The 25716-nt window shown below is 39.3% G+C and overlaps 1 protein-coding gene across 1 annotated transcript in view; it reads right to left on the bottom strand.

Moving 5' to 3' along the window:
• LOC111237482 (putative cytochrome P450 120) overlaps positions 1–9523 on the bottom strand; it is a 20263-nt gene extending 10740 nt beyond the window's left edge. The window contains 9 exon segments of the mRNA XM_022766600.1: positions 1745–1872; positions 5034–5144; positions 5556–5700; positions 6026–6149; positions 6473–6612; positions 6830–6865; positions 7426–7510; positions 8076–8153; positions 9138–9523. Of these exon segments, the coding sequence (XP_022622321.1) occupies positions 1745–1872; positions 5034–5144; positions 5556–5700; positions 6026–6149; positions 6473–6612; positions 6830–6865; positions 7426–7510; positions 8076–8153; positions 9138–9327 (1037 nt within the window). The 5' untranslated portion in view covers positions 9328–9523.
• Positions 9524–25716: the final 16193 nt, after the last annotated feature.

Below are 25716 nucleotides of genomic sequence, written 5' to 3'. Positions count from 1 at the left end.
AGTTTCCATGGCAGCAGCTACCTACATACATACATTCATAGATTTTTCCCCCCTCTGCCCTGTCGCCTGAATGAACGAGCATGAATGAGAATAAACTGGTGAATGGAGGAAGTGGATGAACAAAAAAAAAAAGGAATTAGTGAAGGAGCCAGAGCAGGTTTCATTTTACCAGAGCACGCAGCAGACAGAGTGCGGGATGCGAGTGAAGGATGCTGACCCACAGTTTGTCTTCAAATGTCTCTTCGTGCATCTCTAGAGTGATCAGGTCAGATTTGAGCACTTGGGTGTTAATCTATGTGCAGTGATTGTTATGGCAACGATGTAGGCGTTGTATGTACAGAATCATAAAGCAAGCTGCAGGCTACACTGAAGACAAAGTAGATGACTAGTCAGATATGTAAAATGATAAAATCAACGAATGGCTGTGATATCTATCTATCTATCTATCTATCTATCTATCTATCCTCTGTTATTTTTATCTTACAATGCATGGCCTCTGATCACAGGCAAAGCAGGAGCTGCATTTAAACCATCATCCATTTTTAAAAGTGTATTTGTAGTCAGTAAAACGTATGTCCATTTCACCACAGGACAGTTGGATTAGATTGCACCAGCTACATCTATGACTAAATGTCTGCATCCTTTCATAGTTCTTAATAACTACTATCTATCTTTTAAACTAGCGATTTACTCTATTGAGTTGCAGCATTAAAACTTCAGAAATGCCTCCATCCACTGCTAATTGGCATTTGCCTGTGTAACACAGCTAAAGCTAGAATAGCTTCATCAGTTTTGGACTCTCTGGCTCTCTATTACCTCAAAGGTCACCACTATCACGGTGGTTTGCAATAATGCCACAGAGTAATGTATCAAAGGTCACCAAAGTTGGACTCTAAGTGAAAAATTCATATACACTTCGAATCCACATGGCCAACACAGCCAAGGTTAGCAAATATTAATGTGATGGTGATACGGCCAACATTAATTTCAACAATTTCAGACTAATAAAAAAGGGTAAGGAAATGATAGCTAGCTAGCACCTACTTAACTGATTTTCATTAAATGATTTTGGGTGACAAAGTCATGTCTTGCCATAAAATATGGCTACAACTGTAGTTTTGATCAAAATGCTGTCAAATCAAAGGTAAAGGTAAAGAAATTTTTACCAATCGCTTCAAAGTAAATACACTTTCCCTTGTGTACGAATCCTACATGGTGCATGTTGGGCTGTGGTAACAACACAGACGGATAAAACTTTAACCCGCAGAGCCTGGGTCAGAGGGTTCATTCACTGCTGCAAATGCTGTTTAAATGCAAAGCGTTCCACAAAGTTGCACAAATACACAAACAAAAACACATGTACAAATACACACAAACATATAAAAAGCCTACATGCATATACAGTACATGTAAATACATTTGCACAAGTCATTTGCAAAAATTTCATTTTAAATGTGCTTTTTTTTTTTGTTTGTTTCTGCCTTTAAATTACTCCAATGTTTCTTCCATTTCATATGTTTTGCTCTTCGTGTCTTTAGGGCTCTTTGTATATCATATAGTGAACCTGACTTTTCATTCACACGTTGTGTACGCCCTGCTTTCATTTTCTACTTATCTAATTTAATTTCAACCTTGACCTAACCTCTGTACCATAAGAGGGGAAGCACATGGGATACTTAAGACGATTTCTTTTAAAACAAGACCTAAACTTAATAAGCTGAAAGACCAAATCTAACATCCTCACCTTCCGCTCCACCTCTCTGGTAGGAAGTTGTCCGGCTGCTGGAACACCTCCGGGTCACGGTGGACGGCGTGGCTGATATAGATCGCACCGTAACCCTTTGGAACATGAAACCCTGCGAGAGTGGAGTCCTACACACACACACACACACACACACACACACACACACAGAGAAGGGGACACCACATTATTATACTCACATGAAAGGAAATTAACATCATGATAATTTTCGTGATGATCTTTTCATTTTTCAATTGGTAACTCTTTATTTTTTCATGCAGTTAGAGCCGTCCTTAATGTGTTTTTTTGGGCTTTGAAGCATCCATTTGAATGATAAATGAATGAAGCTTAAAAAATACTGTGAAATTCAATTTGATGTTAAAGTTTAAATCTGTAGACTTACACATGTTTAAGTTGCTGCTAACTGTTTTCACTGTGAGTTTCATGTACGTCCAAGTGTTGGAATTGTCACCATGACAATTCACATATGGCTTCCCAACACTTGAAAGGATGAACGTACTGCTCCCTGGGCTGAACTTGGCTTTTGTGTTCAGTTTTCAAAATGGAAAATCAAGCAAATACTACAGTAAATGCTGCTTCATATCTTCCTATCACCCGTGTGCTGCAGAAACTGTTGAGCAAGAGTTTTAGAATTGTAAAGCAAGATTACCACCTGCACTTGAAATTGAACTGGGGACAATAAAATGACAGCATTGTCAAGAACATGCTATAATACCCCTTTGAACCAAAATGAATGGGAGACATTTTTAACCCTGACGTTTTGCTTGAATGAAAGCTGAAATTCCCGTTTCTACAAAATTTCCTGAGCTGTTTTTTTTTTTTTCTGGAGAAAGGAGCCACCTTGGGGCAAAAAGGCCACTTACCCAATTGTAGCCCTTTTAATTCACCTTTTCACTACATCCATTAGTAGCTGCACTAATGGACTGCCAGAGAACATGATCACTGTTTCTCTTTCCTCTATCCCCTCTCTCTCATTTTTCTCTCTGCCTCTCTCTGCTGGAGTGGAAAATCTTATACAAATCTCCTTCTTTCTTGCGGTTCTCACTGAGAGATATGAGTTCATTCTCTCTCTCCGACCTGCTCTCAGAAACTCAAAACACATTCAAGCTGCTTGAACTATTGCATATCTTAGTTCCACCTGATGGAGCTTCTACTTTTTCCACCTGATTGTGAATACTAATAATCTTTCTCCTTCTTACACGCCTACCTGCACACATAAACATCTCATTAACTCTTTTCAGTACAGATCCGGCTCTTATCTCTTGCTTTTCTACTTATTTTTGAGGTTCCACAAAAGGGATGGCAGGGGAAGGACTGTGACAGTGGCAATATGTCACTAATTAACTGTAAGTAATCTTCAAAAGAGCTACTTTTGTACCTTGGCTTAAATACTTTTCAACAAAAATAACAGTCTTATGTGCACTTGAAGCACCACAGTTATTCTAGTACTCCTTCCTCCCCTCATGACGGCCAAACCATCTGCATTTATGCTTGTTCGCTTATGTTTGTTTCCTTGTTGTTATATATTGACCTTTATGAACTCTACTGCTTCACAAATCTTGTGAAATGTGCCTAGTCCTTGAGTTCTTTCTCCTCTAAAATTCTCTAAAAACCCCACGTCATGGACCCATGTCCCACCGAGGCCGTCGGTAATCAAAGTGTACTGGTGCATTTCCTAGAAGTGACAAATGACTTTCCACTTGGCTTCACAGCGTCACCAGCATCCCCCACCACCCCCCTCAACGCCAACACCACCACCAACCCCGACCCCAACCTCGCTTCCTTCCTTCTGGCGGAGCGGAGCCAATCAATCACAGAGATGGATCAATGCCTCTGATTAGGTCGTTGCATAAGCCTGTTTGATGAGGTCACAATGATCAAAGACAACCGGAGTGGGAGGAAGCAGAGACGCTCTGACCGCCCTGCCATCGGGATAGGCAGCCGGCCAATCATGAGACAGTATTTTTTATTAAAAGTGTGATTCTATTGGTTGACAGCTCTGATGTCATACCAGCATACAGAGTAAAATTAACACAACAACACAAGTTCTACTAGACTACAACTTTTAACAAAACTTTATAGATAATAAGTTATTAGTAAACAAAGCATGCGGAAGTGACAGCTGAACCAACATGCAACAATTTCTAATAAAAAGAAAGAGTCCAAAATAACAGAAACACCTTAGTTTTCAGGCAGTGACTGTCTGGCCTCGCCTCAGTAACTTGTCTATTAATGTTTCATGTTGCCTTGTTGCCTAGTTGCCTAATAATAGGACTCACGTCTCAAGATTAAAATACCAGTAACAAGGTTTTTACTGGACACCTACCATATAATATATACACCATAATGCACTGTAAAATGATGCTGTTATTTAGTCCAGCCCCTGTAGGTCGTACTGCACATTAGACTCAGAAGAGAGGACCTGACAGCGGATTAGACTTTCATCTACAGTAATCTGTCGCCATCTGGAGGAAAGGAGAGCAACGCATAGTACAACAAAACAAAACCCTCCACTTTGCGAAGACTACAGGAGGATAAAAACACAGAGGTACAATAACAACCACCACAAATTCTTCGAAATGTAAAGTAATGGGAGACATTTTGTACAATGGTGTACATCAACATAGGGTTTTCTAAGGAAGGAATCAAGCTGTCCTACAACATATAAATCCTTGTTAAAATTTTTACCTTTCCCACATCTAGCATAGCATAAACTGAATCCAGAGTGAAATAAATGATAGAAATAATTTTTTATATTTCTTATGCAAACTGAACAAAAAAAATCTGATATATTGTAATACTGAATGAGTACTATAGTTTTCTCTTATTCTGGCTCTTTATGATGCTTATAATGTTAATAATCCAGTGAGTGATATATTTTTCTATATATAAGATCTTCTGGACAACTGCATCTACTACACGTCAAAAATGTGACACATAAAATCAGACAAGTTTGATCTAGATGCACAATTTCAATCCTCAACTCCCCCACACTTCATGATACGCTAACATTTGCAGGCAGTGGTCAGCAGACCATGGTATCCCTATTTTTCGCAGACCAGTGCAGACCCTCCATGATCTTGAAAAACAGCCATTACGGCCAAATCTGTGTTATAATGACTTGTCTAAATCCATTCTGATAACGACTGAGCCCAAAAGTGACACTGAATCTCTCACATTCAAAACACAGGATGATAAGATCCTCAGTTCTCATTCAGCACAACGTGAAAATCATTAGAATGTGTTTCAGTCCCCAGCAGAGCAGCCCTACCTTATCAGCTATTCTGCGTCCACCAATGAAAGGAGGCCAGAGTCTCTGCACCTCCAGCAGTACTCTGTGCAGGTAATCAGGGTCTTCTATCGCTCGTCTGCGTTTCTCCTCCTGATCATGGAGAAAGAGAAGATTTTTATTTGTTAATTTAACAATTAAAACAGGAAGAGCTTGGCAGAAAAAGGTTCTTGCTCAGAAAGAAAAGAAATACTGGTAATAATTTTAAATGTAGTGCTGTTTTAAAACCAATTTCCACCACAGCGGTTTTTTTTTTAATTAGGATTTGATGTAAGAATACAAAGAGCTAAAGAACGAGGATGATGGATTTGACTGTGTCTTAATTCAATTCAAAGGAATGCCTTAATTTCCTTTAGGCACTTTTTCTTCAGAAATTCTCACAATCAGAAGAGCTATATAGTTATTGTTTACAGGATATCTGTGTATTAAACATCGAATTGTTCAGCTGTATCCTGTTGTCATTTTTTCTCATCCACATGTGCACTTTTGTCTGGGTTTGCGTACCTGTTCGTTTCCACTGAGTGCCAGTGTGAAGGAGGTGAGCAGCGACGCCAGAGCTTTGGGGATCAGAGCCGAGATGAACAGCAGGAGATGCTGGGAGGCACAACTGGAGTCGGGCAGCGGCAAAGACCTGAGAGTGCCCACAAAACTAGAGAGGGCCAGTTGGGTGGGGGGGGGTAACACAATGATGAAGAGCCATTACTATTTTCAGTGGATAATGTCACTGTTGCCTTAGAAAATCTGTAAAGTTCTGCATAATTTGGGTGCAAATAGTATCATTTCTGACCTGACTAAGTTTGAGAGAGAAGAAAACAAGGTCAAAGATCAGTCATTAGCGTGTGTGTGTGTGTGTGTGTGTGTGTGTGTGTGTGTGTGTGTGTGTGTGTGTGTGTGTGTGTATGTGTGTGTGTGTGTGTCTGCGCTCGTGTGTTTGAAACATAGTAAGTGAAGACAGGAGGCAGTCTCAGTCTCACCCCTGTGTGTCATTCTCCAGTTTGTCTTTGATGATGTCCATTAGTTTGTCTCTGGCGTCCAGAGCTGTGGAGAAACCCGACGACCACAGAGGAACCTTCACGTTGACTGGAGCAGAGATCAGGCCTGCAGGGGCAGAAGTTAACACGCGAAGATGGTCAAAAACACACTGAAAAAGCTTTATTGAACTGAAAAGAAAAGGGAAGTGGTAAATTTTGCAATGCTGTGTTGCAGCGCAAGAACACAGACGTGGCAAGCAAATCTGGAAGAGAAAGATTTTGAGAGCAAGTGTCTTATAATACGAGTGCTACCAACTGATAGTTACAGAAAGAAAAAAAAGGAAGCTGCTTGGGAATGTCAGTGGCAACTCTGTATATATACATCCATACTTGGTTATATATATATGTATATGTATGTATGTGTGTGTGTGTGTGTGTGTGTGTGTCTACCATGCTACTGCTGGGTGCAGAGTTGCGTGATTTCCTGGAACAGTTCAGGCTGCTCCTCCGCTCGTACATTCAGAAAAAGGCCCAAAACCAACTCCGTCCCCAGGCGCTTAAAGACAGAGTAGACACACTCTGGCTGCCTACTACACATTAATAGATCAGTTGCATCAATTAGTTGCATACATTACTTTTACTGTCCTAAAATAATGAATGAAATGCTGCTAAAAATCCCCCTAATGACTGTAGTAAAAAGGGGTAATATGGGAGGCATTAAGGACAAAGGTCTGTAAAAAAGAAATCTAAATATATAACATATAAATAGAAATGCTTTAAGTGCTGGAGGTTTATGTTAAGTGGTACCTGAGAGAGAGCTCCTTCAGACAGCGAACACATACACTGTGGCAAGAAAGAGGTAGAGAAAAACACTTCTCATTTCAAAGTAATCACAAGGGAGTCTTCGAAAATATATACATTACAACAATATCATAAGAAACATTCACTTGTTATTCAAATATTAAATCACCACATTACACACAGTATAATTACTATAGGTAAGTTTTGTCCCTGGAACAGATAGGAGTCATTTCATTCATTCGTTTGCTCAAGAAACCTTTGACATGGATGGGCACACCACAACTGTTGCAGCAATAAAAGCCCTGCAGTTGCGTCACAAATGTCCTTGCAAGCATTTCTGGTTCCATCGTGGACATTCATAGAACAAGAGGCTGGACACAGTTAATGTCTAAATACACAACCAGACTTAAAAAAAAGAAAAAAAAAGAAAAAAAGAGAATGAGCTTTGTACGCCTATTTAAACTCATGAAACTGTATGAAGAACTATGTCACTCTCCAGGTCATGAATGCATGGCTGTTAACACCATCAAAGACATCCCCAACAACAAAATATCATATGAATTTATGCTGAAACACTATTCCAGTGAAATTTCTTTCCCTACCTGGTGATATAATCACTTGACGATTCCAAACAACTTCCTGAAAAGAGGCTGGTGAGGGACAGACGGAGAAGACACGCCTCTTCGCCTGAAACATGCAGATACAAGTTCCTCATATTTACATTTGCAGAGCAGAATTTAAGCAGATTACAGTCATGGTCCTGTATTATACAAGTGTAAGGTATGTATTGTAGTGGGTGGTAAAAAGTCACCAGAGTCAGTTTTTTCCACTATACCTTCTGCATAGTTTTAGCTTTCTAACAGACACTGGTTACGACTAATGATTATTTTCATTATTGATTAATCAACCCATTATTTTCCCATTTAATCAATTTCTTTCAGTTTATAGAATATGAAAAAACACCCCTCAGAAGTCTCTAGAGTCCAAAATGACATCTTCAAATGTTTTGTTTTGTCTGACCAATAGACCAAAAACCCAAGAGCTTTAGTTTACTTTAACGAATGTCAGAAAATATTCACATGTGAAAAAGTACTTTTTTTTTTTCGATTTCTGCTTTAAAAATGACGCAAATAAATTTCAAGATTGTTGCTGATTTATTTTCTGTCAATCAACTAATCAAATAATTGTTGAAGCCACGTTAGAGGCTCTGTTTTGTGGTATTTGTGGGGCTGTTGTGTATGTGTGTGTTTACCATTAGTGGTGACAATGGTGTCACCGAACATGTTGGTCATCAAGTCAGTTGGATCCTTCTGAAACACGTTGGACTTCTCTGAAACACAAACATACACACAAACATATATACATACTGTTCACACACTCATTGCATCAATCATATACACAATGTCCATGTCAGGTTTGATTCTGGCAGCAGGTGTGTGTGTGTGTGTATTTCCAGATGTCTAACCTTAGCTTGACAAATGATTATCTTGATAGTCCCATTACTGTTTTGTAATCTAATGAATGCTGTGTATCTTTTATTTTTTTAATCTCAATACAATGTGTTATTATTTCTTTTATTTGGGCATTTCATTATATTTGCTAATAACTTCAAACATGACATTTTCCTGTTCACAAACTTTTCTGCCTTTAGCCTGTACTGTATTAAGGCAAAGCTGATGATGCATTGAGGAGGTTTGGCATAATTATATTAATCATATCAGTTGATATATTATACGACATTTGATGACATTATGCAGTTAATATTTCATATAGTCTGTATTTATTATATACTTGTTAATAGTACAACTAGCCTATCAAAAGGTGGTAGAATATAATAGTACTACAATAAAATTTCATCTCAGTTACATCCCCCTCCTTCCCCCTGTACAGCACCATCACGAGTCTCTCCCATGACAGATCACACTAATCTCGGGGGTTAATTTTACCCCATATAGAAGAAGTTTTCCTTTTGTTCCCCTGCCCGAGGACAAACTCTGACTCATTATCCCGAGGCAGAGAAAACAAGGAAATAGACGCACTACTTTCTGTATGTAGGCTATCCGTTTAATGATGGCACAAACAGGTGGCACAACATCTAATAAATAAAGTTAACAATTGACTCAATGATTTATCACTCAGGCTGTGATTAATAATTCAGCAACGGAAAAATACTGATCCGTAGAATCGTTTTTTCTGTTTGTGAACATTTACTTTAAACTCAAACTCCGAGATGTTGAGTTAAAAGTAAAGAGACAGACACAAACACACACAAGCACACACACGTAAACAATGATGCACAGAGAACATAGCCTACCACACAGCAGCTCTCTCATTGCCTGCACGGAGCAGATGAAGGTGGTCGGTCTGTTCAGCAGGCGGCACTGAAACACTCTGCTCCGGTGTTTCTCGATACGCTCCCGGTAGAAGCTCACCGGGTCCCGGTAAAACTCCAGCGACTTGTCCCCGAGCACCGACACACCTGCATTTCCTGGTAGTTTAGACATTCAGGACCAAGGTTAGGGTCGCGATTTCGCCCAGTTCGTCTAGCTTGTATGGTGCACGTTGAAACAGCTGTTTGCTCGAGCAACAGTGACTCTAAACTTTGTTCAGACTGGGTCCAGGTTCAGACGAAATCCTGCTGTCATCGACTGTTAAGCCTTTTAATCCGCGTGGCTGTGCAGGTGCAACCTGTGTGTCAGATTAATGCTATCTCATTGTTATCACTGTTTTCTCTGAGGTAACACGAAGTATCCAGCTGCACCGGTGCTTGATGCGTTCATGTGCTGTCGGGAATTTAGGCCTACCTGTTACTGCTACGCTTTGTTACTACTACTGCAACATTACTTCTGCAGCCACTTCAGTCATGGCTGGAACGCCTCTTTAATGGCCCCTACATGTTTAGGCTTGGGTGGTTTTCAGCTGTTTAATAACCATTTGTACCCTTACCGGTTAACAGGGCTTTCCTAACGTTTTTGTTTAAGAATGACAATGTTGATCCACTATGTTTGTCCACACTGAAATGTCTCAACTAATGAGGAATATGAGTTGCAGCAATTTCATGATAAAACAATTTATACTTTGTCCAGCGCAGTATGGAGCCCAAAAATTGTTCAATATGAAATAAAGTAATTTATAAGCATAAAAATCAACAAAATATGAAACCATGAATTCATGAATTAAGCAACCACAAAATAAAACCCTCTAAAAGTCCCTTGTGAAGATCCTTTTGACTGAGTTATGTTTATACTTTATCATCTCCTAAAGGTGAGGTGAATAGTCGCCTATATTGTTCTCTTGTACTGACTGTGCAAGTTGTTAACTTTATTTTAAACTTGGCAGTTTGAACAGAGGAACTGATTTCACAGTGTTTATGTGATGCTGTAAACAGGTCCACTACATGGGAAAAAATGATCCGTGTGTCACACCGCAAGCACATCAACAAAAATAGCTGTACCAAAATAACATAACACTCAATTGACTATTGACTAAAGTGACCAAAGAAGAAGTATCAGCAGTACAATAGATTTTGGAAAGAGCTGGTCTACTGTTTCCCCCTACAGTCTTTCCGCTACTGAAGGCAAACCAGCTGCTGGTGGTATGCTATATTTACCCATTCTATCAAAGTGGTATCAATCTTCTCATCTAACTCTCAGCAAGAAAGAGAAAAGTGTATTTTTTTAAATTATTCCTTTAATGTAGTAAGAATGGCCATTTTGTAAATACTGCACAAAAAGTCCCAAACAATTCCTACATGATGGTCATATTCAAGCTTTCTCACAGCAGGAAAAAAATGCCATTTAAACATTTGCATTTTGTACTAGCAGCAAATGGAAATGCTTCACTGTATTGTCAGGCACAGCTGTACACCCTGCAGCTTTATCTCAATTTTCTCATTGCATTTATGCAGCCACAGGGTGGCAGCACCTCTCTCTCTCCCTCTCTCTCTTTCTCTCCCTCTCTCTCCCTCTCTCTCTCTCTCTCTCTCTCTCTCTCTCTCTCTCTCTCGCTCTCAATGTCACCAGGCGGACTGTAGCCCAAGTGTCACTCATCTACAGCTCATGCAGATGGGATCGGTCTTTATTTTTTCTTCATTTCAGCCGGATTATGAAAGCTACTCCCGCGCACTGGGGCGTCTGGAGCGGAGGAACGGAGGCGAGGAGCCCGGCACAGGTGAGCAGGTTGCATGGATTTTTTTTTTATTTTTATTTTTTTTTAAAGTTTGACAGAGCGAAGAAAGAAAGAGAAAAATGCTTGTAAGAGTAACTGAAATTTTTATGATGTTACGGTGACATGTTTTGCTGCTTAAAGTATAACTCAAACAGAACACTAGGCTACTATCCAGATGACAATGACAAACATTAATTACAAAAAACTGAAGAAGTCAAAACTCTACTAAGAGTTCCTCATTTTTCTTAATGTCATTTTATTGATTGACACAGATGTAGCAGCAGGCTGCAATCATCAAATGCAGTGTATGGTGCGTATAATTTTCACTTGACCCATTGATTGCTCTAATTACTACTGTCAATTTGATTTTTTATCACTCACTTTTAAACCACTAAAGATGATCATTATGAGGCAGAACTACTAGGTTGTATACTTGATATAACTTGACCCTAGAATAAGTGCTTAAACTTTAGTTGAACTTCCTTTAGCTCAGCAAGGTCTTATTGCTTATTTTATGACATGACTTCTATCATTAGAATCAGGGGTGTGTCATCTGAGAGTGTGGATTGGTAAATATACAGTAGATATGTGTAGTAGTTGAAAAAAAGGGCAGTGATGAATGGATTCAAGGGGCGTCTTCCAGGTCATACCCAGGTCTTGGGCCTGCATCAGGGTCAAGCCGAAATGTGTTGGTCTGACAATAAAATAGTTCTTTATACGACAAGTGTCTTGAGTTTTCATGTCTCTAGACTTTTTCCGTTCTCTATGCACCTTGGAAGTTGGTTAAGTTGTGTCAGAATTCCCTACAGCATTTTGTTTTGGCCTGCTGAGACATCCATAAAAAGATTAGTGGGAATTTGTTTCACATCAATACCTCCAAAAACTTTTGCTGGCTGCCTGGATACATGAAAAGGTCTGCTGTTGTTCAATTACCCCCAACACAGTGAACTGATTGCTGACATTTCACAGCAGACGTTCTGCAATGTTTCCTTCTTTGTTACTTTATTACAGTACAGTTTGTCTATTAGAAATACAAACCCCACACACAACTTGTTACTGTATCCACACAGAAGCTCATTTGTGCACACATACACTGTCTTTGGTGTGCACATACACAGTCACTGGTGCACACATACACATATGCACACATGCATGCATCTATTGTTAAAGCAAATGCACTTCAGCGGGGTGAGCCGTATATTTGGCTGCTTTTCAAGTGATTAAGCTTTTAATTGATTGTAAACATCATAGTAGTACAATACAGTAAGATAACTAAAATACTGTAGATTGTACTATTTATACTATGTGTGTGTGTGTGTGTGTGTGTGTGTGTGTGTGTGTGTGTGTGTGTGTGCAAGGAAAAGACATAGGGATGAAAAAAGAAAAGTTGTGTGTGAAGTTGAAATTGTGAAAAACGATTTCTAAAAGTTGTAAAAAGAGCATAACAGCCCAAGTAGAAAAAGATTGACTAGAGCTGCAAGGATTCATTTTTATTTTAATCAACTACCAATTATATTTTTATTAATTCATTTATCATTTAGACTATGAAACTTCAAACAATTGAGGAAAAATATCCATTACAGTTCAAAGTGTTGCACAAGGCAAAGATATCTAGTTTATGATGATTTAAAATGGGAAAATGCAGATATTTCTCATATTGGAGAAGATGACACCAGATACCACCAATTTTCGCTATTTTTCCTTGGTAAATTACAAAAACAAATTTTCAATTATCAAAACATGTTTTGATTCTTTTCTTTATTTATGTTCCAATATTGTGGCATTTGTAAGTACGCTTGTAGAAATCAGGTGGCAAATGCAGGAGCATTTACCTTCAACTCTGATGATGTGTGTTTTGAAGCTTTTACAAATTCTTAACCTTAATTGTAAGTAACCTATCCTCAGCCTGCCTCAGACCAGCTTACTGAACAGTACACTTCAGTATATTGCTTTGTGAAAGTGCAGGTGCACAAACTAACTTATCCTTTCATAGTGAGCAGAAACATGGAGAAAGATAAACTGATGCAGAGATGATGGACAGATTAACAATGTGAGGCATTAGCAAGAGGAAAAGCAGGTTATGTATCACAGATAGGAATAATATCAATACTCAGCACAGCATCCCCAGGATTTACATCTATATTGGATGGTTCCACACCTCGTGATATACATCCAGTGACAACATCCAGAAATGGTGTGTCCTATAGCGTGTCCTGGTATATATGGTGTGGTAGTCTGGATTGCTGATGGTCGTTGAGCATGTCTAACTTTGATGACGTGTCTTAGTTTCACAACCACTTACCAAACCGTCACCATATTTTATTTAACATAACCATGATCTTTCCCTAACTTTAAACATAACCTAGTTGCCATGTGCAGATATTCAGAATCAGAATCAGCTTTGTTGGCCAAATAGACTCACCAAGCACTTTATTAGGAACACCATACTAATACTGGGTAGGGCCTCCCTTTGGTCTCGAAACAGCCTCAATACTTTGTGGCATGGATTCCACGAGATGTTGGAAACATTCCTCTGAGAATCCGCTCCATGTTGACATGACTGCGTCACATCATTTCTGTGGTTTTGTCGGCTGCACATTCATGCTGCCAATCTTTCACTCTACCACAGCTCAAAGGTGTTCTACTGCGTTCAGATCTGAGGACTGAAGAGGCCTCTGAAGTGCACATGTTCATGAGACTTTTGCTTTGTGACACAGTGTGTTATCATGTTAGAAGTAGCTATTAGAAGATGGTAAACTGTGGCCATAAAGGGATGCAATAATACTCTCTCTCTCTCTCTCTCTCTCTCTCTCTCTCTCTCTCTCTCTCTCTCTCTCTCTCCCTCTGAGAGGTTGTGGCATTCAATCTGAGAGGGAAACAAGTGGTGCAAGGTATGGAAGAGTGCTGAAATAAATATTGAATGGGAAATCTACATCTGAGTTACTTTATATACATACAGTAGGTGGTTATGCACAGTATATTCATCTGTACATGGTTGTGTGCAGTATTATGCAATCTGGCTGTTTTTATATTTGTACAAAGAGAATCATCTAATATGGACGTTCTTGTCTGGCGATAAGGTTTGAGACAATACTGTATATAACACCATGTTATAGATGGAACATCTTCACCTTCTCATGTTGAAACAGCAGGTTTATAGGTAACTAAGACAAAGCCACACCCTTACTATACATTGTATTGTCTATTGTCCTGTCTTGTTCATTTTGTGACTACAGTTTGGAAAATTGCTATATTACATAGAACTAACCTACTTAGCATCTTGCTGCGGTAGATCATTATCAAAACTGTATTTTACTGACATATATTATGTTCATGTACCTTTTTATGGTAGGAAATGTAATTCTGTATGTTAATGGAGAATTGCATATTTGGAGATGAGACCAGCATGTTGTTTTCATGAAGACCAAGGCAAGTTTTGATAAAACAGTGGATTATGAGTCTTATTCATTTATCTCACTTGAATTATTCACATTTTTCATTGGTGTAATCAAATATAATCAATATGAAATAGCTGCTCAACAAGACAGCTGTGGTAACCCACAGCCCACCCCTTTTCTGATCATTTGCCAGCACAAAGTATTTCAGATATTTGGAGAGAGGGACTTATATTAAGTTAGACTGGTGCATGCCTAAGCGATCACATGGGATGCAACATTTTCAAACAAAGCTGAGTCAGTGGTGTCATCCAAAAGCAATTCCATCGGCCATTGTTTAAATCCCCTCTGATGATAAATCAACTTCATTGCTTTCACTTGACATGGCTCCTATTCTCAGGAAATCTTGTCCAAACCAACATGAGCCTGCCAACATCTTTTGGTATTTCCACATGAACAAAACATATTACACACTGTCCAATCCTTTAAACACACAGCATTGGTCCAATCTAGCGTTGAAAATAAGAACCAACAGATCCTCATCACTCATCTTAAGTTGTTTCCCAGGAATAGAAAGTTCCAATTTTGTAACCTCTGGCAGCATCTGGGAAGAATACAAAATAAATAAAAGGCAATTTGTGAAAACAAGCAGTCATGGTGGCTCACTATTATTACACATTTTATTGCATAAAAGGTTGAATCTGGATAAAAATTCAATCTGATTTTGATTATCTTAGAAGAAAATAAGCACTCCTGCCTCATCCAAAAATTGAAAACATGAAGAGGGCATTATTCCAACACTGGCCAGTAGCCACAAGTGGAACGATAAATGAATCAGGCAGGTGAAACAAATTGGTGTTGAGAGACAGTGAGCACTTGAGTAACCTGCTTAACAGCAAAAAAAAAAAGAGAAAAGAAGTAATTTGGGGGAGGGTGGGGGGTGGGGTTTCAGCTGTGGTCTCTGCCTTCACCAGAAACAGTTCACTTGTCCCTGCCATCGCCTACTGTGCTGTCCTTATTAGCCACTCCCTGTAGGCATGTAGGAGAAAGTCACTGCCTTCGGGCTAATTTTAGGCCGTCTGTACCAACGCCAACTCATTAGCCTGATTCCCAGGGCTATCCAGGCCTTATTCATTATCAGTGTCACCTAACCCAAAGCAACATAAAAGTCTAAGTCTTGGTTATCGAAAGAGATAAGTTATCATATGGGCCGTAGTAAATCCAACACAGTATACTGTAAGCCCTTTGTTTTGGTGCTACTGCTGACACAGTACGGAAACACTTTTTCTGTTTTTTCTGTTTTTGTCCCGATCAGAAGGAGCCACTTGGAGATCAGTGCCATATTAATCTAACATGATTCTAACCGTCAGCGAGATCAACAAGTATATGTATAGTGCATGGTGTGCAGGTGTAGAGGGGATGAACTTGGAATTTTGATTGCAGTTTACTTTCATGCCAGGGTGTTGTTTCGTACACCACATTTAGGGGGAATCACTTCTCAAAAAAATGATACAAGGTACAGCTGAAATGATCAACCAATGAATCCATCAACAGATATGTAACTAACAACACTTAAGTCATTATCATGAATCAGCGCTCACCTGTTCCTATATCTTATGTCATCGTGGAACGTCTCTTCGGTTTGGACTGTTGATTGAACAAAAGAATAGGTTCACATATTGTCAAGTTGATTATAACACAACACTCACATGTCCATATGTACACTGAAAAGGGCATTGGTCACTGTTATTGTTCCTGTTGTCCATACTGGTCATAAAGAGATCCCCTCCTGATGTGATTTCAGTAATGGGTGATGTATGAGTAAGTGATGGGGGACAAAATCCTCTGAACTCTCTTTGTGTTCATTGTAACCTTTAGTAAACACAGCTTTTCTAGTAAAATAATACACTCACTGTCTTAAGACAATGAGTAGACATCTCTGTGATTGACACTGCAGACAGCCAATGAGTGGAGCCTTCAAATTCTAGAGGTGAGTAGCTGCTGAAAAAGTGTCAGACACTCTGGTTACCCTCTGATTGTATGGGTTCAGTAAATGCTAGCTTACTTTCAACTTCAGAAAATCACCAAGCTACCTCCGTGACTGTTGATTTGCAGCTGTCACTCTCCAGTTGTTTGATGCTCATTTGACATTCTCTGACTTCCTTGTGTATGAGCAAAGACTGGGTTTCCCCTAAACACGTCTCTGGGGCTCAGCGCTCTATAAATTTCAAAATGTATCCAAGCAATGAGCATGGCAAAAAATATCTCACATGCCATTGAACAAATATTAATAGCTCAGTTCCTCCATCTGAAACATAATAATCAGCTGTTGTTGTTGTTGTTGTTGTTGTTGTTGTTGCAGAAGAGAAACTTAAACTGTGGTTGGCTATCCTCCCACAGTTGGTATGTTTATCTCTTAATGCAGCTAGAATTAAACTTTGGGCTCATACGGGAAATTCCTGAATCTTTGTTGACAGTCTATTTGTGGACTACAAGTTACTTAATGAAAGAAGCACATAAAGGCAGGGCAGGGAGAGGAATCTTTTTCTCGTGGAACAAGGAAGAGTTTTCTTTTTCGCCAGGTGCATGAAGTTGAATGGGACCATTTATTCTGAGAGATGAGGTAAAGTAACCCAGACACAGTGTGTTGCACACCATCCTCTTCACCGGTCTGGGGCAAAGCTTGTAGATAACAAATTTCCATTAAATATTATCGTAGGAACATTTTTGTGGAACAGGAGCTTTATGTGACTTTTGCATGTTGAAAAGGAGACCATGCAAAACATCAAGTTAAACATTATCCATCTGTGAATGAGTGAAAGTGGGACTAACAGCATTTTAAAGTATACTTTTATCGTCTTTTTTCATTTAAATTGACATAAACTGTTTAGAGAAAGAAGCTTTTTTTGAACTATTTATTGGCATATAATTGTTTCCTTGAATGAATTTTAAGCATGATTTCCCGGCAGAGCGCGCACAGAAGGAGATATTGATGTGGACAGTGGTACTATGAGAAAGTGGAAAACTGATCAGTACTAACTAAATCCATGGGGAGGCATACAGTGGGTGATTGGCTTGAGTAGATGCTTTATTTCCACAGCCTGCTGGTCTTTTTGCATTTGTTGGTGTGTGTGCGTGTGTATGTGTGTGTGTGTGTGTGCGCGCGCACGTGTGCGTGTGTGTGCGTGTGTGTGTGTGTGTGTGTGTGTGTGTGCGCGCGCGCACGTGTGCGTGTGTGTGCGTGTGTGTGTGTGTGTAGCTGACTTTATTTGTCGTGTGTTCTCCTTTTACCGCCTTCATCAAGTGAGCTGGCACTCCTATTGTGACGAGCCCAGTGCACTCAATTACCTGCTCACAACCCATTACCCCCCACCCACACATCTTTATCCAGAGGACACGCTCCGTCCTCTACGGGTTGCATCTTGCTCCAGTGATGAGTGCAGCAGGCCAGTGTGTGATTTAGTGCGTCCCTGTGATCGCACAGAAAAGTCAGTGCCTCTACACAAAGGGAGAAAATGAGGAAAATGAGGGGAATCTGAATAAACAGTAATTGTAGTTGACACCATTTATTTGAGGATATGTTTGAGGTTTTATTCAATCCTGCTCAAGCAGTGGTTTTACAGACTTGATGTATGTTCTGTATGTAAAATTTTATTCTTTATTCTTTATTTTGATACCGATTAGTTGTTGCCATGGCAGCGACTCCTCTTCTTGGGTCCACATTAAGAAAATACAGTAAAATCACATGTCCATACACAAAAAAAAAGATTGTAGATGAAAGACAATTATTTCAGTATTTCAAACTTTAGAATAGTTTTGCTCAAGTGCTTAAAACTGTAAACAATTTTAATGTAAACAATTGTATAATGAATCATGGAAGCCTTGTTATCAGTATTCATACTCTTTCTATTGGCGTTATCAGTTTCAGAGTTTTCTCACAAGTAACACTTTTTCTGACATTGATCATCGAGCTTTAAGTATTTCACTTTAGGTTAAACTTCACTAACAAGTTGGGTAATGAACGTAGTTGAATGGTTTTAAATAACTTGGCAAAACTGAATCTGTTTTTCAGCCACACTGGGTGTTCCAGGAATTCACCAGTCTCTTTCTTTATTTAAGCTGCCAAATATGGTCTTTCAATGGGGGAAAAAAACTGTCTCCAGATGCTGTCTGGACTGATAGTTTATAAAAACCCACCAGATTAACTGTCCTGTTTGCACATCAAATGCTACATCTACAGAGCTTACGTGGCCTCAAAAAGACACAAAGCCGACAAGAAGAGCAGAAGTTGTCACGTATGTGATCTTTTTTTCCCCCCGAACATTAGAGCCTGGCATGAGATAATGAGTTAATTCTCTGCAGACTTTGTCCACCAGGATCTGTCATTACAGCATCTATTCCAGGCTGATGGCCCATTTGTCCCCAGAAGGTTGTGAGTTCAAGGTATGTTGCTGTCACTGCAGAAATCTCCTCTTGTCCTGCGCCGATTGAAAAATGATTTTCCTCAGTGACGCAGGAAGGATCTGTTTTTTCATCTGACAAATGTCCAGTTTTACTCACTGATACCACAGTAGTAATAATGCAGTTCATAAGAGTTTTGTCAGTGGTATCTCTTTTCAGTTTGGTGGTGCAGCATTCAGTTGATAGACTGATGCAGAACATCATAGCTTTCTCTGGCTAATTCCAAGGGTGTCTGTTGGGTTGTGTCTTTTTAGCTGCCTTGCTATCGTTAGCTTACACTCAAGAATTAGGCGGGGATTTTGGGGTTATGTGAATCTCACAACTTCACTAAGACACAATTTGTTGGTGCTCACATTATTTTAGCAGAGGGAAATCTCAGCCAGCTGACTCCTTGTTAATCCATATGTTAAATACAGGAGATTTGACATGTGGGTGTAAGGGTTTGGAGTTGTTTGAATGCGCCTTTGATGGAGCTGACGGTTGTAAGGTAAAGAGTAGCCTGATGTAAATGACTACTGTAAATAACTTTTGCTGTCGAGTAATTAGCCAAGTGATGTAGTAACTTTTTTAAATTATATTTTTGTAGTAAGGTGTCCAACACTGGATCACTGCTATCATGAGCAGTTGTGACCAGTTGTGCTCTATTTTCAGACCTGACACATTTACAGCATCTCATCCGTTATAATGCATGTAGAATTATCTCCTACTGTAGGGAATAAACAGATGCTCTTAGCGAGGCATCAAAACATCACTAGCGCTAAGCAACAGAGATGGATGGGTTATGGAGAGTTTTAGTGACTTTCTGTGCACTCACTCTTTCCACCGCAGATTTAAGTGTATTGATTGCAATTGAGAGTTTAACATTACATGGTTCTACTGCAGAGGCCTTTCCAAACCAGCCAGAGAAGAGTGTCTGTGTGTACTGTATGTGTGTGTTGGTGTGGCGGCTGCTTCTGGTGGTGACAGGTTATTTCATGGTTTTGATTGGCGTCCCAAACCAATTCGTTCTTGAGCAAACTTTACACGTTTGTCATTTCTCCAAATCCTCTGTTTCCTGCTGCTGCTGTCAGTTAACATAATACTGTATCAAACCTCCTTGGCTCAGTGTGTGTGTGTGTGTGTGTGTGTGTGTGTGTGTGTGTGTGTGTGTGTGTGAAACCGGATGGTGTTTTTTGCTTTTGGCTGATCATTGCTGAGTGAAACTGACAAGGGTTCTGCTTTCTGCTTTGTTCCCTTTAAGTTCTGCAGCCATAAAAAAAAATAGTAGCAAAACATATTCATCATTTTTCCACAAGTTCCAAGTCAAGTGAGATGAAGAGTCTCTGAACTCACCAGTGTATGATGTATCTGTCTGTATTTATAATGTAATATGAAAATCTGTTTTAAAAAGTTTCAAGATCACATTCTGTTTTCACTGTAGTGCAGAAAAATAGAAGTGCTGATGTTCTGATCCCACTGAGCATCAACAGTGAGCTGGGATGAAATCTTGGATTTTAGGGTCACTATAAAAAAATTCCTTGGTTCCCCTTCTCATAAATTTTTTTCTTTTTCTTTTTTTTTTTGCCTATTTTTCTTACGTTGTAAACACTGTACATGTTTTGAAAGTTCAGAAGTTTTAAGGAATGAGGGCAAATAGGTGGCAGCATCTCTGGTAAAGTTAAAGTCCAGGTCAATTTGGTGACACGTGTGGTTTCTCCTTTGACTTTTCTCACAGTAAACGACCAGTTAGCAGCAACCTGATGTGCTAAATTTGAACTTGTGCGAGCTGTGTGGATGGCTACTTAGAGACAAACATAATTCTTTGGCACAAACACACTGGCCCTCTGTGTAAGGCTCAAAGTGCATTAATTTGGTAAGAAACGAGTTTAGTGTTTAGTGATGTTTGTAGATCCTAACATATGAGTAAACAACACCTCCAACACCTCCACCAGTGAGTCCTAATGATACCATCCATTAACATTTAGCAAATGTGTAAAGACGTACTCCAAAAAACCAAAAACACTGACAGACCTGAAAGAAAAAGAGCAGGGGTTTCTCTTTTGTGCTAGCACTGAGAAAGGGATTCATTGTAGAAGAGGGAGAGAGGCCAATTTATACTCTCACAATAGCAGGAAAGAAGACCAGAATGCAATACAGCTAAAAAGCAGCTCGAGGAGTGCTTATTTTCTTGACTGTCTGGCTCTTACTATACTGTTGCTGATGGGTTGTAGGTGTCAGCGAACATTACTCAAACAAAAGTAGTGTGCACGGTGCATTTGTTGGGGATTATTTTCAGTGGCGGATTAATAAACATTTGGTGCTCTGGTGAGTATTTTTAGCCCCAGGACGATGATGTGCCTGATGTTTGGACACAGTGGAATTCAATGGCACGGAGGAATAAGCTCTATATCAGACTTTTGCTACACAAACAGTTCTTGTTAGTGGGATCAATTCATTTGAAGTTTTGGTCTTTTCATGGGATTTGCTGTTCATCAGAAAAAGATATATATAATATCACCAGATTGATCTTTTAATCCCGCTCTCTTAATGTACAGTACATTAACAATGATTAGCAGCTACTTTACACGCACTTTACAGCAGGAGAGCATCTGTCCCAGCAGTAGTTTGTTTAAGACTGTCTTCCTTACTCAAACATTTAAAATTACAGGAGGATAGACTGCAGAACATGATACCTCTCAGTCTCCTTGGCAACTGTACCAGAGATTCCTCCTCCACATACAGTACAAACAAACAAATGTGCATGTAAGCACAGACAAACACACACACACACACACACACACACACACGGTTCAGCCCGCTCACAATCTGAGGTGTGAGATTATGTGAGAAGTATTTACTTCCCACCTGACAACAAAACAAGTGAGAGTTAAGGAGCATTTAATTTTCTGCATTTGTTGTGTTAACAGTGATACAAGGATCACAACACAATAGTTCTTAATTAAATGAATGTGATTTGCAACTTTTAGACCTTTGTTACATTACAAATGATCTCAGCATACACTTCTAGGCACATTGTCAAGAGTCAGCACATTGCCAGTTATTCTTGTTGAGATTTGTGAACACATGCAGGAATAATTATTGTTTATGTAGTGTGGAATTCTGCCTTTGTGTGTGCAGGTTTGTGTGTGACAGAGTGTGCATTTTTTGATAAGTTACATTTCATAGTGAGTGCTAAGTGCAGTGCCAGATAATGAATAGAAATAGGGTTAGAGAGGAGGAATACACTGGACAAAATAATACAATTTCAGAGAGGAGTGCTCTGATCCTAAAAATATGATGCACTTCTTAAGAATTTGAGGCTGTTATACTGTATTTAAAATAATCCTTAGACAAAAATAATTCAAATGATATGATGCATTGACTTCTGAATTGAATTCTTCCAAATTCCATTGTTTGAATCACTGTAAATTGTGCTTTATTCGAAGGTGTGCATTTTCACTCACACACTTTTATACCGTCGAAAAGCACCTGTTGTCACCGCCTGTCAACAAAATTTGACTGAAGTAAAAATTTCCTCCCACAGGCTTAAGTGTAATAACATTGGTGATTCCTTAGCTCTTCAACCAATGCCATCATCAGCTAAATATATATATATATATATATATATATATATATATATATATATGTATTTAATGCTAGCACACTAAACTAAGATAGCGAACATCAGTACATAAACATCGTCACTGTGAGCATGTTAGCATACTGACGTTACCATGTAGCTCAAAGCACTGCTGTGCCTTACAGCCTCACAGAGCTGATGGCATGGCTGTAGACTCGTGTGTCTCTGTTTAATGTCATCAATTTTTTTATTCATCTTGATGAATAAAAAATAAAATAAACTCAAAAGGAACTTTTTTGATTAGTAATAATTACAACTGTAGGTTATACAGTGAATAAAAAAATAGACAAAAAAACCAACCTATTCTCTCCCTGCCTACTGCTCTGCAGAGTTCATTCTGTTCAGTTCAGCTCTGTGTCAGTCAGATGTGAAATGGACACGGTGAGCTGTGAAAACACGCCTCCTTGGACGCGCATCACACAAGAAAACCACAGCAACCTGTCAGAATTATAGCTCCTCTCCCTTCACGCTCTCTCTTTCTTTCGCTCCTGAGTTTTTTTTCTTTCTTAGAAATTCATATTAAGCAAATATTTTCTCATTTCCAAGAGTGCGATGTGTGAGTAACCAAGTGAGCAACGAGAGGATGGTGGGTAGTGTTAGTTTTGTTGTCCAGTGATGATTTTTGTGCGCAAGTGTGTGTGTGTGTGTGTGTGTGTGTGTGTGTGTGTGTGTGTGTGTGTGTGTGTGTGTGTGTGTGTGTGTGTGTGTGTGTGTGTGTGCGCGAGAGAGAAAGAAAGAGAGAGAAATGATAATACTGATTACAATTTCCTCTACGGAGCATTTAAAATGCAAACAGTAATCAGTAATGTTTCAATGTGCTGTTGTAATGAGAATGCAAAACTGAATCTAATCTGTGCACCATTGTTGAGCTGAATTGTTCCTTCAGGAACTTGACATTTAATTATATTTACTGTGTATAATCAGTGTTTTTGTGTCCTAATCGTGGATGATATTAACTGACCTTTTGGCCACAGGCCCAGGTGCCTAAGGGGTCAGGGGCACCTAAAGGCCTCAGTGCGTTTCAGATTAGGTGCTTATTAGATCTTATAACATTTGTTTATTGGCCAGGTGTGTGAAGGTATGAAAGTATGCAGGATTCGATTTACTTTCTCAAGTGCTCTTTGTTAATTCTTCACAAAAACTGCTTCCGCCACATGTCATATGTAGCATGGAGTGGACCACCATGAACGCTAGAGACTAGAGACTGTCCTGACATTGTGCGCCATTGTCTTACATACAAGACAATTTGAATTGTGAATTATCAGTGTTCAGGCTTGGGCTCTTATGTTTCGGTTGATCTGGTGAATGGGAATCGCTGCAAATTTAGAAATCATAAAACATCTGTGCGGGTACCAAAAGATGGTGGTGGCGCAGGGCTCTATCATTTTTTAATCTGTCCATGGTCCACATGCGTTCAGAAAAGAACATACATTACTTGCCCTTGTTAAGTACAGATGGTGGGTTTGCCCTTTAGCCTAGTATAATGAGGTATTGGTGTAATCTAACAGGGTTGTGTTGCTGTCTTCAAGAAAGCGGAGACGTTGACAGAAAGCACCCTGAACTTTCTTTTGGTGCGCAAAAAAGAAAAAGTGCATATATTTTCACAACCCAATGAATGTTATGTATATGTCAGAGACAGAATGTCTGGACAAGTCAGAACTGGAAAAGCTGTCGACTAGATCAGGGTTTCTCAGCTCCTTCGGCTCTGGGAACCACCAAACACATCCAGACCAGTCTCGCAGACCCGTACTATATCTGTATTTCTTCTGAGATAAAGTCAAATCTTTCTATGCCAAGATTCAGTCTGGTGAATGATGGATGCTTACAGCATGAAAAAAAATGAGACATTGGGTTAAACTTGCATCTTAGCCTTACCCGGACTAGATGATACAAAGACGTGATAAACTGTAAATGGTGAACTGTCTGCAGGAAGTGTTGTTGGCAGAAGCGCCAGTTGTCACAGTCTGTCAGGCGATGATATTGACCCTTGACTGCGATAAGACTAGACAGCCGTCATAAAAAGGCAGAGACGCACCAGCATGTTGTAATAGGTGCTTAAAGCTGATAAGGCATCTACAATACTCTACTGGTGAAAGGCTCTCTGCTGTCCATCAAGAACAGATACTTAGTCTAAAATGACTAAGAGCATGACCCCAACCACTTTTAAACGTTCTTTGTCATTTCCTGTTACACTGATTGATTTTGTCACAATCGTCTCAGCTATCGTAAATATAGAGAGAAACTCTATGCACTTGTATCTTGTCTTAATGTAGCCTAATCTATTTTTATGTTTTATAATAAATCTATTTTTAGCTATGTGGCATGGCTGTTGGACTCTTGGTCCACTGTTAATACCTGCAAAACAAAACATATTCCCATCAGCCCTAGCTGGGCTTTTTTGTTTAATGCTAATTGGCAAATGATAGCATGCTAACACTCTAAATCAATATGGTGAACATGGTAAAAATTATACCTACTGCTAAACACTTCATTGTGAGTATGTTAGCATGGTGATGTTAGCATTTAATTCAAAGCAGGGCTGTGTCCAATTATAGCCTCACAGAGCTGCTAATAGCGCTGTAGACTCTTAGTCTTGTATATTGTAGTGAGACAGATGTTAAGATAAAAAAAAACCCAAAAAAACACCACTGATGCTTTTAGACTTAATTTGACAGCTTTAAATAGCCAACAAAAACAAAAAGGAGCTGTACACTGAATCAGAAGTTATTAACTTGACAGAAAAAGAGAAGATTATGTCCATGTGGACAATGACCCGGAGTTAATGCTTTAACCTGCTTCATCTGTTTGAAAACAAACTGTTGTCTCGTTACCTCAGGCTTTTGTTGGTAAAATCAATACATTTACCTTAATTACCAGGTTAAATATGGGCTGCAGGGTCACACAGACTGACCTTCGACAAGGAGAACCAGTATCTGCTGAATCTCTACCAGCCCCAGAGGTGCTGTTCAGCAGCTGATGTCTGACCTTTGATCTTCCTTTACAGGGGAATAAAAAAGGAGAATTTCTCTTGTGGCACTCACTAAAGAATAGTATTGTTATTGCATTACAAAGACAAACTAACATGCTGATGGAATCTGGCAGACACAGCTGCTTCCTGTTGCAGCCTATTTGCCCCATAAATATCACACGCTTTCAAGCTGCGATCCAGTTACTTATTTGAGGCACAAATATCACATTTTTGGCTCTGGATAGACAAACAAAGTAAATCGGACCAGTTTATATTCACAAGC

Source organism: Seriola dumerili, unplaced genomic scaffold (genome assembly GCF_002260705.1).
Source record: "Seriola dumerili isolate Sdu_G_001 unplaced genomic scaffold, Sdu_1.0 BDQW01000874.1, whole genome shotgun sequence".
NCBI classification, from domain to species: domain Eukaryota; kingdom Metazoa; phylum Chordata; class Actinopteri; order Carangiformes; family Carangidae; genus Seriola; species Seriola dumerili.
This window is presented reverse-complemented; position numbering and strand designations above follow the sequence as displayed.